Consider the following 17956-nt stretch of genomic DNA (forward strand, 5'->3'; position numbering starts at 1 on the left):
CAGTGAAGCTGATAATGCTGTTATTTAATGGAGTTGTTTAATCCTGTTTTAATTCAGTTGGTTTGGTGTGAGGCTGTGTCTGTAGTTTTATTTCTTGTTCTTTCCTTCAGTGATTGGGCTTGTTAACAGCAGGTGTTCATCAATTAGTCATTTGTGGTCATTCACTATGTCTAGTGGACTAAACTAATTGACTAATTTAGGGACTAGTGAATGAGGGTGTGGGGTGAGATTTCAGACAGTTTTAGTTTTTTGAAAACAAAGGTTAGATCTCTTACAGCTATTTTCCGTATTTTGTACAGAAATGAGTTGTTAATCATTTATCAGGTTTTCACTGTAGATTGTACAGGCTTTTAAACTGTTAAAATCACAGACATTTTTGACAGTAAATGTTTTAGTATTTAGAAAATTTCTAGTGAATGTTTTCCTACCATTAAAGAGAGCATTCTGGGAACTTAAAGAAAACTACCCAATAATAATGTTATAAGAATGTTAGAATTTATTGTTCTAAAATTGTTACCAGCGAATGTGGTTAGAATGTTTCTAAAAAATGTTTTCCCATCTTTTAAGAGATTGTTCTGGAAACTAAAACTGTCTTCTTACAGGCCTGTTCCAAATGTTTTCAGACTGACCACTGACAAAAATACTGCTAATTTCTTTTCTGATTCAATCTTGTTGGCCCCTAGCAACTGCAAAAGTCTCTATAGTTCTCAATAGTTTCAGAAATCTTGTCGAACATTAATCCTAGTTTGGTACACTAAAGAGCCATGTCATCTTCAGCCTTCTCATCTTTTGGCTAGTGAAGGATAAGCATTTTATTAAGCTTTGCTAGTAAATACGTAGTAAATATAGACATGAAGGCTTTTGCTTTAAAGGGTTAACTGCCATATTATGTGCACAGTATAGAGAAGTGCTGCAGGCTGCTGAGAACTGCACATCCGGTTACCGGGTATGGGTGCATAGAAAGTGCAGAGAGTTCTGAGGATGACAGGATGTATGAGCTGTGTGTACGTGCTTTGAAACATCTGCCTTAAAAGGTCAACTGTCAAGAGAAGATACACAGATACCAGAAAGAGAAACATCTGGTTACTGAATGGTCAAACTGTCAAGACAACACCATATAAATCAATAGGGTTGGGATTAGATAGTGTGCGAAAGACAGTATAAAAGCATGAAGGAGAGCCTAATAGGGCAGAGCTGAACTGATATTACACCTCTCATGTGCAGAACTTGTATTCTCTAACTTCTTGCATTCAAAATAAAACTTCTTAATTTTCAACTCAGATCTCCATCAATTTTTGAACATGCAATGGACCATTTGAGTCCACACTAGTCATGGTTTTAATCCCATCCTCATTACCATTTCCCTGTGTAATTGAGACTAGTTATCCAAATGTTTTTTTTTTTTGGAACAGAAGCTTCAATTATTTAACTGGTTAAATCAAACACATTAAAAGAACATTAAAGTCAGCTGGGATTACAACTCCCTTTTTCATGTGCACACTGTTGGCGACAACACACACATACTGGGTGCAACGTCTTTTTATGTCCCGTCCATCCAGGTAATCAGAATTGGGGTCAAATATCACAATATTTAACATTTAATAATAATATTTATTTTGTTACATAATATGTATTAGTACATAACATCATCCAAGTCTGGAAACACTTTTTCTTCCAGGTTGTGACTTTGTATACACATTTGTTTATGCAATCCATAACCCAAATGGTACGTTCATTCAGAGACTTCCACGTTGATATACCCTGTCCTCTGAATACCTTCCATGTTGTGAAGTGAAAGTAAATACTGTAGTTGCCATAGGCCTTATTTTCACTGTCCTGACCACAGGTGCAGCAGTTTTAATTTATGCTGTGTACTGTGGATAATGTAAGTGTAAGCGATAGTCTTGACAGTCTGGGTAAACCTGGACTCTATGCATCTACAAAATTAGAGTGCGCCTACATTTTTTTGAAGTCTCTCTCTGATTTTCTTACCTGAGTCTGCAGTTGGCATCTGAACAAGTGCTTGTCAACATTAAGGAACTTATCTTAATTTGTGAGTATTCATTTGGTTATGCCACAGGAAGTAAACACTCAGAAAATTGTGTTGTCTGTAAAATCCTAATTGTGCTGCATCTGTGTTTTTAATATTAATAGCTTTATAGCTCAACAGTGTTAACGTTTGTTTAATTTATACAGTGAAGATTATTTATAGTATGCAGTGTTAAATTTGATTATTATGCATTTTATGTAACTATAAACTAGTTAGATATCTCAGAAACCTGAAAAGCAGTTTATTTTAGTAGTATATTTGCTATATTGTATACATTTAGTACTGTATTTTGCTTGTAAATTTTCTTTTTATTTGAGTGTCCTGTTTTTTTATTGAACATATCATATACAGAACCACAGAGAAACCAAAACCGAACCATCATAAATCGGTATTGTTGCACCATTAGAAAATATGCTTTGACACATTGCAAAAGAACTACAGGAATAAAATAAAAATGTGCTGAGTCCTCAGGACCAGGATTGATAACCAACAGTTTACCAAAAGGTCAAGATATAAACAGGTTTAAAATCAAATTTCAGGCTGATGTTCAGTGTCCTTTGTTTTTTCTTGGTTAGAGGTCATCTTTAAGTCTGTGTCCTGTTTGTGTTCTTTTGCGTCTTGCATTCTGGTAAAATCCAAAAAAGAAAAAAATGTTATTGCCTGTAATATCAAGGAATAGCCTTCAAAATGCCTAATTAACAGAGATATAGCAGACACATTATGCCTGTTTCACACGTATCCACAGTGCGTATGGAGAGCAGAAACAGTGCGCAGGCATTTGCCTTTCACAATGGCTGCAGCGTGTAGCGGATCAGCATCTGTTGCACTGATTAATCTATCTCTGTATATTATGTGTAGTTACCTATCTCTCTATGTATATAAATTCTTTGATTTTTACTTTTCATCTGCACCAATGCCCACAGCAACTTCCTACCATGCTGTTTTCTTAACCTGCAAGTCTTTGTTTTACAAATTATATAGATCCTAAAGAACCGAATGCTTTTCAAAGTCTATGAGGAGTGTCATTCATCTCTTTTAAGGTGCACTCCATCAGAAGACTATCGCCTGTGATATCATGCAATTTTGTTTTTGATTGTTAGCATGATATGTAGGCCTATAGTTATAATAATATTTATAGAATATAGTTATAATGATATTAATACATGATCAAACTAGTGTTAAAGTAAAGCAAAACTAATACCAAAATTGTTTTAAATTTGGTTTTGTAGTTTAGGCCAAAAAAAAATTTGTCGAATTGTTTTATCATTTAAGTTAATTTGGTTGACTATGTAAAAATCAGTGGATACTATTAATGCAAGGGCGAAGCAGTGGCGCAGTAGGTAGTGCTGTCGCCTCACAGCTAGAAGGTAGCTGGTTCAAGCCTTGGCTGGATCAGTTGGTGTTTCTGTGTGGAGTTTGCATGTTCTCCCTGCATTTGTGTGGGTTTCCTCCAGGTGTCCTGGTTTCCCCCACAAGTCCAAAGACATGTGGTACAGGTGAATTGGGTAGGCTAGATTGTCCATAGTGTATCTGTGTGTATGGATGTTTCCCAGAGATGGGTTGCAGCTGGAAGGGCATTTGCTGCATAAAACATGTGCTGGATAAGTTGGTGGTTCATTCTGCTGTGACGAACCTGATTCTTCTGTGCAGCTTGTATAAAAAGCTGTATGCAGTATGAATGCTAATCTGTTAACTTGAACACTAAGAAAACATGCCTATAAACATACATCATTTTAAAACAGTACTTATAAATCATACAAGACTAAATAATGTTTTCTATTCGAGTAAGAGAGTAGAGTGAGGGGAAGAGTGTAAACTACATCGTTTCTCTCTCTATATATATGTGGTGACACGTGAATTGGGTATGCTAAAAATTGACCGTAGTGTATGAGTGTGTGAATGACTGTGTTTGGATGTTTCCCATTCATAGGCTGCGGCTGGAAGGGCATCCGCTGCGTTAAACATATGCTGGATAAGTTAGCAGTTCAATCTACTGTGGCGATGCCAGATTAATAAAGGGACTAAGTCTAAAAGAAAATGAATAAATGAATTATGAAGGACAAGGCAGACAAGAGCAATAGAATGCCGATCTCAATTATGCGTATATGGTATTTCCATAGACTGTAAAAAGGTTAGCAGCACGGTGGTGCAGTGGGTCAGTTGGCGTTTATGTGTGGAGTTTGCATGTCCTCCCAGTGTTTGCATGAGTTTCCTCCAGGTGCTCCGGTTTCCCCCACAGTCCATAGACATGCACTATAGGTGAATTGGGTAAGCTAAATTGTTCGTAGTGTATCTGTGTAAATGAGTGTGTGTGTATGTTTCCCAATGATGGGTTGCAGCTGGAAGAGCATCCGCTACGTAAAACATATGTAAATTGATCCGTAAGCTGGGGGTTCATTCCGCTGTGGTGACCCCAGATTAATAAAGGGACTTAGCCGAAAAGAAAATGAAAGAATGTAAAAAGGTTACTTCACATAGTAAACAGCACTGTAAAGGAACTCAGACAGGAGCCGAACACGCAGTGCCAGCTGAGACTTATGTCCTGATAGAGTGATTTTAGATAAGCACCATTGTATATAGTTTATAAATAAGAACAGTTGGCGATGGCATGTGCGTATGACACCAGCCCGACAATGAAACAAAAGAAGACAACACTTTACCATAGTGTCATTGCCGTTTAATATGGATAAAATTTAAGCTGTTATCAACAAATACACAGACATAATATGGTTTCTTAAAGGAAATGTTTATTAAATGGTCTGTGTAGCTGCACTGGTCTAAATAAAATGATAGCCATGCTTCATACTGATGTCTTTGCTCTTTATTTGTTTTTCTCTCTCTCTCTCTGTTTGCAGTAGACACCGTGAAAACTACAAGAAATAAAACATATAACATTTAAAATATGCATTTCTCAGAGTCCTTTTCACAGTCTCTCACTTAAATGTTCGCTGATATGCATATGAACATGTGCGACAACTCTGAATCCAGTAACATCAGTGTCTACACACAACATCATTCATGTAAACTCACATATTACAACAATATACATAAATCTAACAGAATTAAAACATAGATTACCGTGTGCGCCCTCTTAGACCATGCAGATGAATGAACTCTCTCTCATGCTTTATCGTTGGCTTCTTTCTGCCACCATGTCAGTTTCACCCATAATGCAATGGTCTCGCACTTCACGTAACTCAAAACATGTGATCTGGTATGCTCCAATAGCAACTCTTTCTTTTAAACCCGCAACAACTCAATTTCAAGGGTGCACATTCTCTGTTTTGCATTATTGCATATTATAAGTTTACAACAGAAATTTACATACAAATTCTAACAAATTAATTTTAGTTTATAACAAAAAAAACACAAGTGTACACAACTTTGAGAAAAAGTGTCCTTGGCATTTACACTCCCACCAAATTACTGTAATTTATGATGAACTTTACGTAAATGTTTAAATAAATTGCGGAATTTCACAAACTAAATATAAGAACAATATCTCTCTGACTTGTGGTTCAAGACTACTAGTTAAACTTGTGACATTTTTAAAAACTCAAGATTAGATGTTACTTCAGATTTACTTTTTCTCTACAAGTACCACTAGTTTATGAATGGGACGTTCCAGAATTGACGGATTGGTCAGTCGTTGACCCTTTTCCCCTAACTTTCTATTTCCTATTTGAATTTTGGCCTTTCGCACCAGTTCGTCTTTATCTGCACAAACATCAAGGACTTTTCCAAGTCTCCATTCATTTCGGGGAAGCTCTTCCTCTTTGACAATGACAATATCTCCAATCTTTATGTTTCGTCTTGGAGAGTGCCACCGTTGTCTGAGGGTGATGTTTGCCAGGTATTCCGTCCTCCATCTACTCCAAAATTGCTGTGTCAGATATTGTACTCTTCGCCACCTTTTCCTCGCATACAGGTCTTCTGGTGCAAATTTCCCAGGTGGAGGCAAAGGGACAGAGGATTTCATGGTGAGTAAATGGTTTGGGGTAAGCGGCTCTAGCCCCTTGGGATCACTGATCGTATCTGTGGTGAGTGGGCGACTATTTATGATTGACATGGCTTCATAAAAGAAAGTTCTCAAAGAAGCATCATCCAGTCTTCCTGCACTCTGGAGAAGAACAGAGTTTAGAACATTTCTAATAGTCCTGATCTGCCTTTCCCAAACTCCTCCCATGTGACTGGCATCAGGTACATTCAAAACGAAGTCACATTGCTTTTGGGATAGGTAAGCAGTCAATCTCTCTTTGTCCAATTCTTTCAAAGCCTTTGTCAGCTCGTTTTTCGCCCCGACAAAATTTGTCCCTTGATCTGATCTGATTTCTCTTACAGCTCCACGAATTGCTATGAAGCATCTCAAGGCATTTATAAAGGCATCTGTGGTGAGATCTTCCAGCATCTCTATGTGGATTGCTCTTGAAGAGAAACAGGTGAATATAAGACCGTATCTCTTAAGCTCTTTCCGTCCTTGTTTACAGAGAAATGGGCCAAAGCAATCCATCCCACTGTATGAGAATGGTGGAGAGGGGTCAACACGGTTAGCAGGAAGATCTGCCATCATCTGTGTCTCTGTTGGTCTGTGAGCTCTTCTACATATAACGCACTGTTTAATGTGGTTCGCCACAACTTTGCTGCCACCAACAACCCAGTAACCATTAGCTCTCAGTTCATTAAGGGTCTGTCCTCTGCCTTGGTGCTGAGTCTTTTCATGACAGTACTTGATGATGAGACGGGTGACCACGCTATCTCTTGGAAGGACTGCTGGGTTTTTCAAATCAAGAGGTAAGGAAGCTTTCTTTAATCGCCCTCCCACCCTAAGAACACCATCTTGAAGCACTGGGTCAAGTTGGAACAACGGATGTCTATGTGGCAATTTATTATGCCTCAGTATTTGTATTTCATCTTTGAAGGCATCTCTTTGTGCCAATTTTATGAGCATGATGCTTGCATTCCTCATGTGTTCAACATTTATAGGTTTAGCTGTTTTGTCTCTAGCTAGTTGCTGGATACGAGCAACAACTTTTATTGCAGTGTGCCATTTCGAAAACCGACTAAACCTCTCCAGAAAATGATCATCTTCATTTGCTACATCTGTTTGTAGCACTTGCGTTGTCCTGATTTCGGGATCACCAACCAGAAGCTCGGGAGTTGTGTTTGTGGTAACAATTTCTCTTTCCCAGAGAAATGCAGGTCCTTTGAGCCAATTTGAAGTGATCAGCTCTGACACCTTGAGGCCCCTGGACGCGTGATCTGCAGGATTTTGTTCAGTGTTTATGTAGTGCCACTGCGCAGGGTTAGTCGTCTCTCTAATTCTTTGGACTCGATTCGCTACGAAAACATGAAATCTACGGGCTTCATTGTTAATGTAGCCTAAGACTACCTTTGAGTCGGTCCAGAAATATTCTTGGTCAATTTGAGCTCCAGCTCCTCCTTTAACATGCTACTGACTGCAGAAGAGATCACTGCAGCTGTTAACTCAAGCCTGGGTATGGTCACGATTTTGGTGGGTGCGACCCTTGCTTTGCCAATGACAAAAGAACAGTGCACTCTATCTTCACTCAGCATTCGGATATATGAGCACTGACCATAGCCATGGCTACTCGCATCTGAAAAGTGATGGAGTTCGGTCCTCTGAACTGTTCCTAGATGTTCAGGAGCAAAACATCTTGCAATCTGGAGAGTGTGCAGGTTGTTCAATTCATTTAGCCAGCTACTCCATTGCGGCATTAACTCTTTGGGGATTGGGTCATCCCATTCAATGCCCTTTTGGCACATTTCCTGTAGTACTTTCTTTCCTAATAGAAGGACAGGAGCCAGGAAGCCTAACGGATCAAACACTGATGCTACGGTTGAGAGGATTCCTCGCCTTGTTGCTGGTTTCTCATCCAGGGCTACTTTAAATGAGAATGTGTCATTAGCTACACTCCACTTTACTCCCAACACAGTCTGATCTGGGAGTTCATTCGAACTAAGCTCTACTTCCTGAGCTCCGCTGGCTTGTTCACTGACAGGGATAGACTCCATTACCTTTTTGTTGTTCGAAATGAACTTGTGTAGACGCAATTTCCCCTTTGCACACACATTTCGGGCTTCTTCGACCAGTTTTATAGCCGTTTCGACATTTTCCACACTAATGAGCCCATCATTAACGTAGAAATTACTTTTGATGAAACTGGCTGCTGCAGGATACTCCCTTTCATTTTTCCATGCAAGATACTTTATTCCATAATTTGCACAGCCAGGAGAGGATGCTGCTCCAAAAAGGTGAACTTTCATGCGATACTCCTTTGGCTCTGATCTTGTATCGCCATTTTCCCACCACAGGAAACGTAAGTAATCTCTGTCCTCCTGGCTTACATGGAACCTATGAAACATCCTTTCCACATCACAGATAATTGTGATCGGATACTTCCGGAACCTGCAGAGTACTCCTGTTAACCCATTAGTCAGATCTGGTCCTGTTAGCAAGTGATCATTCAATGCGGTGCCACCATATTTGGCAGAGCAGTCGAACACAACTCTGATCTTCTCTGGTTTTCTTGGGTGATATACCCCCTGGTGAGGAATATACCAGACATTTCCTGTCTTGGGTTGGTGCTCAGCTCTCTCTGCATCACCATCCTTAATGACACCTTCCATGAATTTAACATAATCATCCTTAAACTTGGTGTCTTTCTCGAATCTTCCTTTCAAACGCTTCAGTCGCACCAAAGCCAGCTGCTTATTTTCAGGTAACTGTGGGCGTGTCTTAAAAGGGAGAGGCATTTCAAGGTGTCCCTCTGAGTTCTGATTAATCTTCACATTTAGAAGTTGTGTGAACTGTATATCATCTTGTGATATGCTCCTTTCCACCGGGCTTGTATCTCTAAAGTCTGATTCAAGGGCTTTGATGACTGATGTAGGTGTCAGTATTGGGAGTTCTTTAACTACAACACGATGGCACAGGCCTGTAACTTCGGTGGACATTGCAATCTGTGGTGAACTGCCAACTATGCTCCAACCCAAGTCGGTCCGGATGGCAAACGGTTCTTCATCTCCTCCTGTGATAACTTGTCGTGGTGCCAAAGCTCTTGAGCAATCATAACCTATCAAGAGTCCGACCTTACAGTTTAACAGCGTTGGAATTTCCTGAGCAATTTTATTCAAATGACTCCATCTTCTAGCGGTTTCAGGAGTAGGAATGTGGGAAAGTTCAAGTGGAATGAAGTCTCTGGTATAGGCAGGTGGCAAACTGATTAGGCCATGGGAGCTAAACCCCCTAACTCTGAGCCCACAAACTCTTTCACTTTGAACAACGGAATCTTTTCCCATCATTGTGGTAAGCTTTAACTTTACTGGCTCTGAAATTGCCCCCATCCTCTCACATAACTCTTGATCTACAAAGGTGTTGCTGCTCTGCGTATCTAAAAGAGCGTAAACTAAGGTCTCTCTATCAGGAGTGGAAGTTGAAGAAATCCATACAGGCACTATCATTGATGTACTCCCACCATCACCACTGTCTACGCAACAGGAAAGGGAAGATGTGCTTTGATCTGCTTGCATAGTTTGCGAAACTGTTACTGCTGAACAAGGGCGGTCTTCGTGAAGTGGTGTTGGATGATGTTTCTTGCATATACTACAAGTAGCTTTGTTTCTGCAATCCTTCGAATTGTGTCCTCTCCTAAGACATCCAAAGCATAGGTTATTGTCTAATATGAACTTTCTCTTGTCCTCCACAGACTTACTGGTGAACGTTTGACATTTGTGGATGGAGTGACTTTCTCCACAACACCTGCAAGTGACTGGGTTTAAACATGAAGGCGCAGTGATGACTTTATTGGGTCTGTTTGCATCGACTGAGTTGCTTACTCCAGCACTGTATGATTTTGACACAATTCTTGACTTATCTGATGCTTTTACATTAGTGATGAATGTATTAGCCTTTGAGCGCTTGACTTCTCTAGATGGTTTTTCTTCAGAGAGCTTCAGTGCATGAAATGGTGTTACAGGGTTGCATGCTATTTCTGCTTCCTGTGCCATGAATTCAGCAAACTCCTTGAAAGTGGGATATTCCTCTAATTGTTTCAGCTGCATTTTCACATGCCGATTCCAACGAGACGTCAGCCAATCAGGGAGTTTTTGTAGCAGTTTTCGATTTTCTTCACAGTTGTTCAACACCTGTAGTCCTTTTATGTGTGGCATAGCATTACTGCATGCTGTGAGAAAATCACTGAATTGTCTCAATTTAACAGACTCTCTTGAACCAATCTTGGGCCAGTTATTCAGTTTTTCTCTAAACGCACACTGAATCACAAATGGATGGCCATATCGCGAATTCAGTGCTTTCCATGCTTGATCATAAGCTTCATCGTCCTTTCTATAGAAAATTCCTTCCAATACAGATTGTGCTTCTCCACTGACATATTTCTGAAGGTAGAACAATTTATCTGCTGGATTTGTACATCGCTGTTCAATTAATGCCTTGAAACTTGTTCTCCACTCTAAGAACTTGAGTGGATCCCCTGAGAAAACTGAGGGCTCAGGTGTAGGAAGTTTGCTGAGAACTATTGTGTTATGCAAGGCTTGTACTACTGATGCTTCAGCACTTGTATGGCTTGTCTGTTTCTTGTTATCTGTTTTACATGACTGTTCTTCTTTAATTTTCTTAGAAGATGCTGGAGGACAATTGGCTACCTCAATGCTTGCTGCTCTACTTTCACTACTGGACTCACCCGAGTCAGCTTCAGAATATACCTTGAGCTTTGCAGCTATAATTTGAAGATCTCTCTCATTCTCCAGTCTTTTAAGTTCTAGCCTTTGAGTAGCAATAGCCTCCTCCATCTTCATCTCTGCTTGCTTTGCAGCCAACTGAGCGGCACACTCTGCTTTTTTTGCAGTGATGCTTTGCTGAGCTGATGAGCAGCTTGAATGGTGACTACAAACAGACTTGGAGCCTGTGTTTGAAAATATTGACTGAGCATACTCTTTGTCAAGCACCATGTGAATTCTTGCATTTTCTGCATAATCATCAAATTCCTCTTGACCCACTTCACTCATACGCACGTTCATAAGCCCCATCATATCTGCTGTTACTGCTATACAGGAATCCATTTTTCTTCTAACCCCAGTAGAAGGAACTGATTGAGATCTTATAAGCTCATACGCAGTTTTTACTTGAGCTACCATACCTTCTACACTATCCATCAAGTCACTTAAGTCTTGGTCAGAGCACTCACCCTTAAGTTTGGTACGTGTAGCTTTAACTTGTTCTTTCCATCTTTCGTACAGCTTGATAAATTTCCTCTCATTTTGAAAAACTTCATGCTGCTTAAGCTCCAGCATTTTTGGGGTTAAGTTTCTCTCCCGTGAGGATTTCCTGGTTTCATCTCTTCTTGAAATGGCAGCAGTGGGTTCTATCATTGCTGTTTGAAGTGCCTGTATCTTATGATGAATTTCACCTATGAGTGACTCTAATCTTTCCCTTTCAGCATTATTTGTTTGAGATTCTAATTGTTCATTTAACCTAGTTAACTCTGCTTGAATTATCTCAATTTGCTCACTTGATTCACCACATTGTGATTTTTCTCCATGGACTGACATTGTAAATATTACAGCATAACACTTTAGTATAGGCTTACTTAACTGTTACTTAACTGACTGTACTTAACTATTAAATCAAAAATAACAATAGAAACATTCACAACAATGTCACTGGTAAAGCATAAACAACAGTCAAGTGTTCCTTTTTTTTTTTTGAATGTTCATAGAAATGTAAAGATAGCACAGTCAAATATCTTCAATGTTATAAACACTGTACTCTAAAGCCTGTGAAAAGGATACTTGCAAGGCTGTATTTTACTTGGATGACTGTTGCCCTCTTGAGGTTAGTTTGCAGTACTTCCTCAGCTTAACAGCTGTGCAATGGCAAGCCTCTGCTCTGACGCGATCTCTGCTCAGGCGATCGTGACGTCCTTTACCGCACGAAACTCCCGCGATCTCGCCTCCTCTGCCGATTCGACGTCTGCTCTGCACGCGATGCTCTCGGGATCTCGCCTTCTCTGCCGATTCGACGTCTGCTCTGCACGCGATGCTCTCGCGATCTCGCCTTCTCTGCCAATTCGACGTCTGCTCTGCACGCGATGCTCTCGCGATCTCCCTCTCTGTCAATCCGACGACGTCAGTTCTGCACGCGAAGCCCTCGCGATCTCTCTTTCTCTGGAAATTCGACTGGCACCGTTCCACACTCGAAGCTGTCAGCTTTGCTGGCGTTACGTTTTCACTGTAGCTGCACTGGTCTAAATAAAATGATAGCCACGCTTCATACTGATGTCTTTGCTCTTTATTTGTTTTTCTCTCTCTCTCTCTGTTTGCAGTAGACACCGTGAAAACTACAAGAAATAAAACATATAACATTTAAAATATGCATTTCTCAGAGTCCTTTTCACAGTTTCTCACTTAAATGTTCGCTGATATGCATATGAACATGTGCGACAACTCTGAATCCAGTAACATCAGTGTCTACACACAACATCATTCATGTAAACTCACATATTACAACAAGCAGACCATGCAGATTAATGAACTCTCTCTCATGCTTTATCGTTGGCTTCTTTCTGCCACCATGTCAGTTTCACCCATAATGCAATGGTCTCGCACTTCACGTAACTCAAAACATGTGATCTGGTATGCTCCAATAGCAACTCTTTCTTTTAAACCCGCAACAACTCAATTTCAAGGGTGCACATTCTCTGTTTTGCATTATTGCATATTATAAGTTTACAACAGAAATTTACATACAAATTCTAACAAATTAATTTTAGTTTATAACAAAAAAAACACAAGTGTACACAACTTTGAGAAAAAGTGTCCTTGGCATTTACAGTCTGTTTAAAATAAATAAATACATAAATAAATCAATTAATCAAGCTGATAACTGATTTCAGCCAGAAACACAGCATTTCAGCAATCACTCAGAACCTCATGTCAAAGCTTGTCTTGTCTTATGGGGTACATGCACACTGAATTCTTTATTAATCAGTAATCTTCACTGCCTGATACATGATAATTATACGATACATGAGCCTGGGCAAGAATTCCCGCATTATATTAAATTTTTCTGACTGCGCTAGCTTTTCTCTGACTTCATTACTTTATTGATGCCATAATAAGGACTTCTGATAGTTTGATGACTTGATAATAGTCACATTAGCCACCACCAGAACTTTAGCGTTGGCAGAAAATCAATAACTGAGCATATAGCCGTTGTCACAGCGATTGGTTGTTACCTGGATTTCTAACACCCTTTATAATTAAAAAATCCTCTTCAAGACCTTGGCTACTCCCCTAGGCTCTTTGTACCACTTTCAGTTCCATTAAGTATGACTATTAAACCCAAGGACCAAATGATTTAAGTGGGACAAGTGGGGACACTCACATTGACTCCATTGTCAAAAAAGCTCAACAGAGGCTGTACTTTCTTCGTCAGCTGAGGAAGTTCAACCTCCCAAAGGAGCTGCTGAAACAGTTCTACACCTCCATCATTGAATCAGTCATCTGCACATCAGTAACTGTCTGGTTCAGCTCAGCTATTAAATACGACCTCCAAAGACTACATCGAATAGTTCGGACAGCTGAGCGAATCACTGGTACAACCCTTCCTACTCCCCAAGAACTGTACTTATCCAGAGCGAGCAGAAGGGCTGCCAAAATCACTCTGGACCCCTCCCTCTCAGCACACTGCCTCTTTGAACTTTTACCTTCTGGTCGACGCTACAGAGCTCTGCGCACCAGAACAGCCCGACACAGAAACAGTTTCTTGCCTCAGGCAATCCATCTCATGAACACTTGATGATAATAATTGTGGAACCAACATCACTACTTGCCATACACTTTTATACACATATACACTTATAACAACACACTTTACATGCCAATTTGCACATGACAGCTGCACATACAACATTGTATATAGTAATATAGCTGTAGATACACCTGTCAATTTGTATATTTGCATTCACTTCTTACTTGTATTTTTTAAAAGTCTATTTATTATCTGTTTTTTGTCCTGTCTCTGTAATCCTGTTGCACTGTAGTAGCTCTGTCACGAAAACAAATTCCTCGTATGTGTGAACATACCTGGCAATAAAGCTCTTTCTGATTTATTTGAAATCGCCGTATCTCCTGTACCCAAACATACTAGTGGAAATGCACCGTCAGCTCTACCCTATCCTTAGACCCCCCCAACCCCCCAACCACCCCTTCAACACCTATGCTCCATGCCATCTCAATAATCCAACATCATCATTCTCTACTCCCTCATCACCACGGACTCCAAACACCCACTGTCTACTCCACTATCAAGAGAGACCTCCAGGACCAGCAGAGAAAGCTCGCACTGAGCTACATTCCCTCATTGCACCACTGCTGCAGCAGTGATGCCCTGGCGGAGCTCATACACACTTCCATTTTCTACATATCACTACTGATCATAGATGTACAAAGTACTAGAGACCCAGACTTAAGTAAAAGTACAAGTGCTCTATGAAGGAACTCATGGGCATATCGCAGTGATCAACATGAGTTTGAATCTGAAATCTTGGTCAAGCGCACATTGCCTCAGTCATTTAGATCTGGCCTGAGGGACTAAACCATCACGATAACAGAGCAGCAATTGATTTTGACTGTTCTGACCAATACTTTGGCCGCAGATGTTCTGGTACCCTTCAGCCAAATTAGTAAATGATTTAAACTCAACAATGGGGCTTTACAGGATTTTTCAGCGGGAACAGCCTCATGAGACATGATGCTTTAGTCATATGGGACATCCTGCCAGATGTACAATTTCGTAGAGACAAAGAGATCTCTAGAAAAATTTATGCATACGAATGAAAGAATCATTTTAAGAATCTCTTAAAATGTTAGAACTAAGGCAGATGTTTCTTTGAATAATATGCCATAGTTTTTCTCATATACTGTGTTTATTCCAACCAACCAGGTTAATCAATGTGTTGTTTTAACCCTTATAGCAGATTAAAATGATGTGTATGTGTCTGAAACATGGGCGTCCCCTGGGAAAACTCTGGCCACCCCTATATGATTTTGCTGTTGACATTATTAATTTAAATGTACTTATGTAAATTGCCAATATTTCAATAAATAAATAAATGCAGCCACTAAATTATTGTTGGCGCCACTGACGTAGCTGATTCACTACCTCTCCCCCTCAGCGCTGGTGAAAGCAAACTGACGCATGCGTCCAGAAAACCATTCCCGTGCGCCTCACGTACTCCTGTGTGAATCCCGGTTGTTTACATGCACTCCGATAAAATACGCGCCGCTCATGCGCCGTGAAACCGGAGTAACAGACTTATGTGTCTGTGTTGGCACGCAGCGAGTTTTGCAAGTCGATTAAACTAAAGTTTATATAATATGATGATGATGATGATGTAACTTTCACTAAGCATGGCTATAAAGTAGAAAGAAGGGATAAAAAGTCAGGAAGGTCAGACTTCATAACATTAATTCTCAGCCATGATCGGGTCTAAGACAACAGATAATTCTATAAAACATATATTTTTTGTATTCTTTAGAATTGTCATAATTAATATTCATGCAGAAGTTTTCTTAAGTGATCTTAGCATATCACTCCAGTAACATTTAGGATTGAATTCTGTTATTTATTTAGAATAATAATTGTATTTATTTAGAATAAATATAAATAAATTGTTATATTTATTGAATAAAAATCTAACAATTTAAGGGGGGTACAATAAAAGTATGTGAAAAATAACTGAAAAGTTATTTATATATATGAAAGTGTTTGTAAACAAAATATTGATTTTTATTTGCTTTGCACATGTGTTTGCTGAATTATTTCAAGGAAAAAAAATGCAATATTTCATTCATTAATTTTCTTTTCGGCTTAGTCCCTTTATTAATCTGGGGTCGCCACAGCGGAATGAACTTATCCAGCACATGTTTTACGCAGCAGATGCCCTTCCAGCTGCAACCCATCTCTGGGAAACATCTATACACACTCATTCACTACGGACAATTTAGCCTACCCAATTCTCCTGTACCGCATGTCTTTGGACTGTGGGGGAAACCGGAGCACCCGGAGGAAACCCACGCAAACGCAGGGAGAACATGCAAATTCCACATAGAAACGCCAACTGACCAAGCCGAGGCTCGAACCAGCAACCTTCTTGCTGTGAGGCGACAGCACTACCTACTGCACCCCCGCGTTGCCCTGCAATATTTCAAAAGTAATTAATTAAATGAATTAAAACCATATTATTTCATTTACCAAAAACAAAAATATAACATTACACTGAATTCATTATTTTTTTGTGTGCCACCCCAAGATTTGGTGCAGCCTCTTCTGGCCACCCCTAAGAAAATTTTCTGGGGGCGCCACTGGTCTGAAATGTATAATGTCTGGTATTGAACGAAAGCCACGTGAAATCTACATGCAGTCTGTTAATGATTGCCCTTCATGGCAACTGCTGATTGGAAGAAAGTGCCATGGGGATAGACCAAACTAGGTCACTTTAAAATACCCTGCAACATTTTGCATCCTCTGAACTTCCTCTGTGTGTATGTGTGAATGTGTGTGTGCATTTGTTTGTTGTCTGCTTATTACGTAGTTAGTTTCATGTATCGTAGTGTAGCTCAATAAATCTTTGCTCTCATTTTGTAAGAACTGTGTTCTTGTTTATGTGCTTCTTAGTCATTGCCTCAAGCTGTAGATCTTGTTACCTTGCTAAAAGGTTACCCAATACTGTGTTATGTTATTATCGTTGGCCACTGAAATAATATAAACAAGATTGGTAAGATATGATGTGTTCTATTTGTGGGACAAATGGTAGATAATCAATGATGGAGTCAAATCAATGATTCGAGTCTTCAAGATCTGGTTCATTGAAATGAGCTAATAAACTCTAATTGATCTTACAACGTAGGTTGATCCCCTACATCTATCAAAATGTGACTTGAGTAGAAGTTTAAGTGCTTTTTAAGCACCATACTTACATGGAAGTACTAAAGTATTCAACATTTTTTGTACTTAAGTATTGCAAGTAGTTTATTTCAAAATTTACTACTCAATTACTGAAAATAAAAATAAAAGTATTGTGTAATGTAATTATTAAAGAAAGCAGTCAAAAGACATCATATTGTTTTGTTTATTTTAAATATCTTTTTTTGGGGCACGTGATTAAGCAGAACAAAAAAAAAAACATGAAAAGTATCATGGCTTACGATAACGGAAGTTCTATACATTCTACTGGAAGACGCTGGTCGCTATGGCACCCTCCATGCAGCAGCCAGGAAAAAGGTCTATAATTGTAACGAGTAGGGGTGTGATTCTACACTGGTCTCAGGGTTTGGTTCTGTTACAATTATCATGCCATCGATTCGGTTCAATTCGATATCTCGGTGCATTGACGATGCTTCCCATACATAATTATTTCTTCACAACACAATAATTTTTTTTTTATTAAAATCTATATATATTAATATTTATATATTAATTGTAATACAGTTTTGTTCTTAAATACAGCAGTAAGATATATGAACTGTACCGTTAATTTGACCTGCTCAAAGAAAACACTGATTACGTTTACATGGACATCAGTGATCAAATTATTTGCCTTAATCTAATTAAGACAATAATAAGATTAAGGCGTTTACATGAGTTCCTTTTTGAATGTTTCTTTCATGATCCCGTTTTACATGTTATAGCACATACTTAGATTAACATCATTGCGTCACCACACAATCTGCATTCCCTCTGAAGGTTCATGTAATTTCGGGTGTTTCATTATTAATTTGTCGATTTTAACTGCGGTTTGGCACTTTCACTTTCACTTTCATTCGGGCATGCCCCCCATGACAAACAAGATATTGGATGCAACTATG

At 39.3% G+C, this 17956-nt stretch overlaps 1 protein-coding gene across 1 annotated transcript in view; it reads right to left on the reverse strand.

Annotated features, from left to right (window-relative positions):
* Positions 1 to 2545: 2545 nt before the first annotated feature.
* ca14 (carbonic anhydrase XIV) overlaps positions 2546 to 17956 on the reverse strand; it is a 44138-nt gene continuing 28727 nt past the window's right edge. The window contains exon 12 of the mRNA XM_056475613.1: positions 2546 to 2675. Within this exon, the coding sequence (XP_056331588.1) occupies positions 2579 to 2675 (97 nt within the window). The 3' untranslated portion in view covers positions 2546 to 2578. The remainder of the gene's footprint in view (positions 2676 to 17956) is intronic.

Source organism: Danio aesculapii, chromosome 16 (genome assembly GCF_903798145.1).
Source record: "Danio aesculapii chromosome 16, fDanAes4.1, whole genome shotgun sequence".
Lineage (NCBI taxonomy): Eukaryota > Metazoa > Chordata > Actinopteri > Cypriniformes > Danionidae > Danio > Danio aesculapii.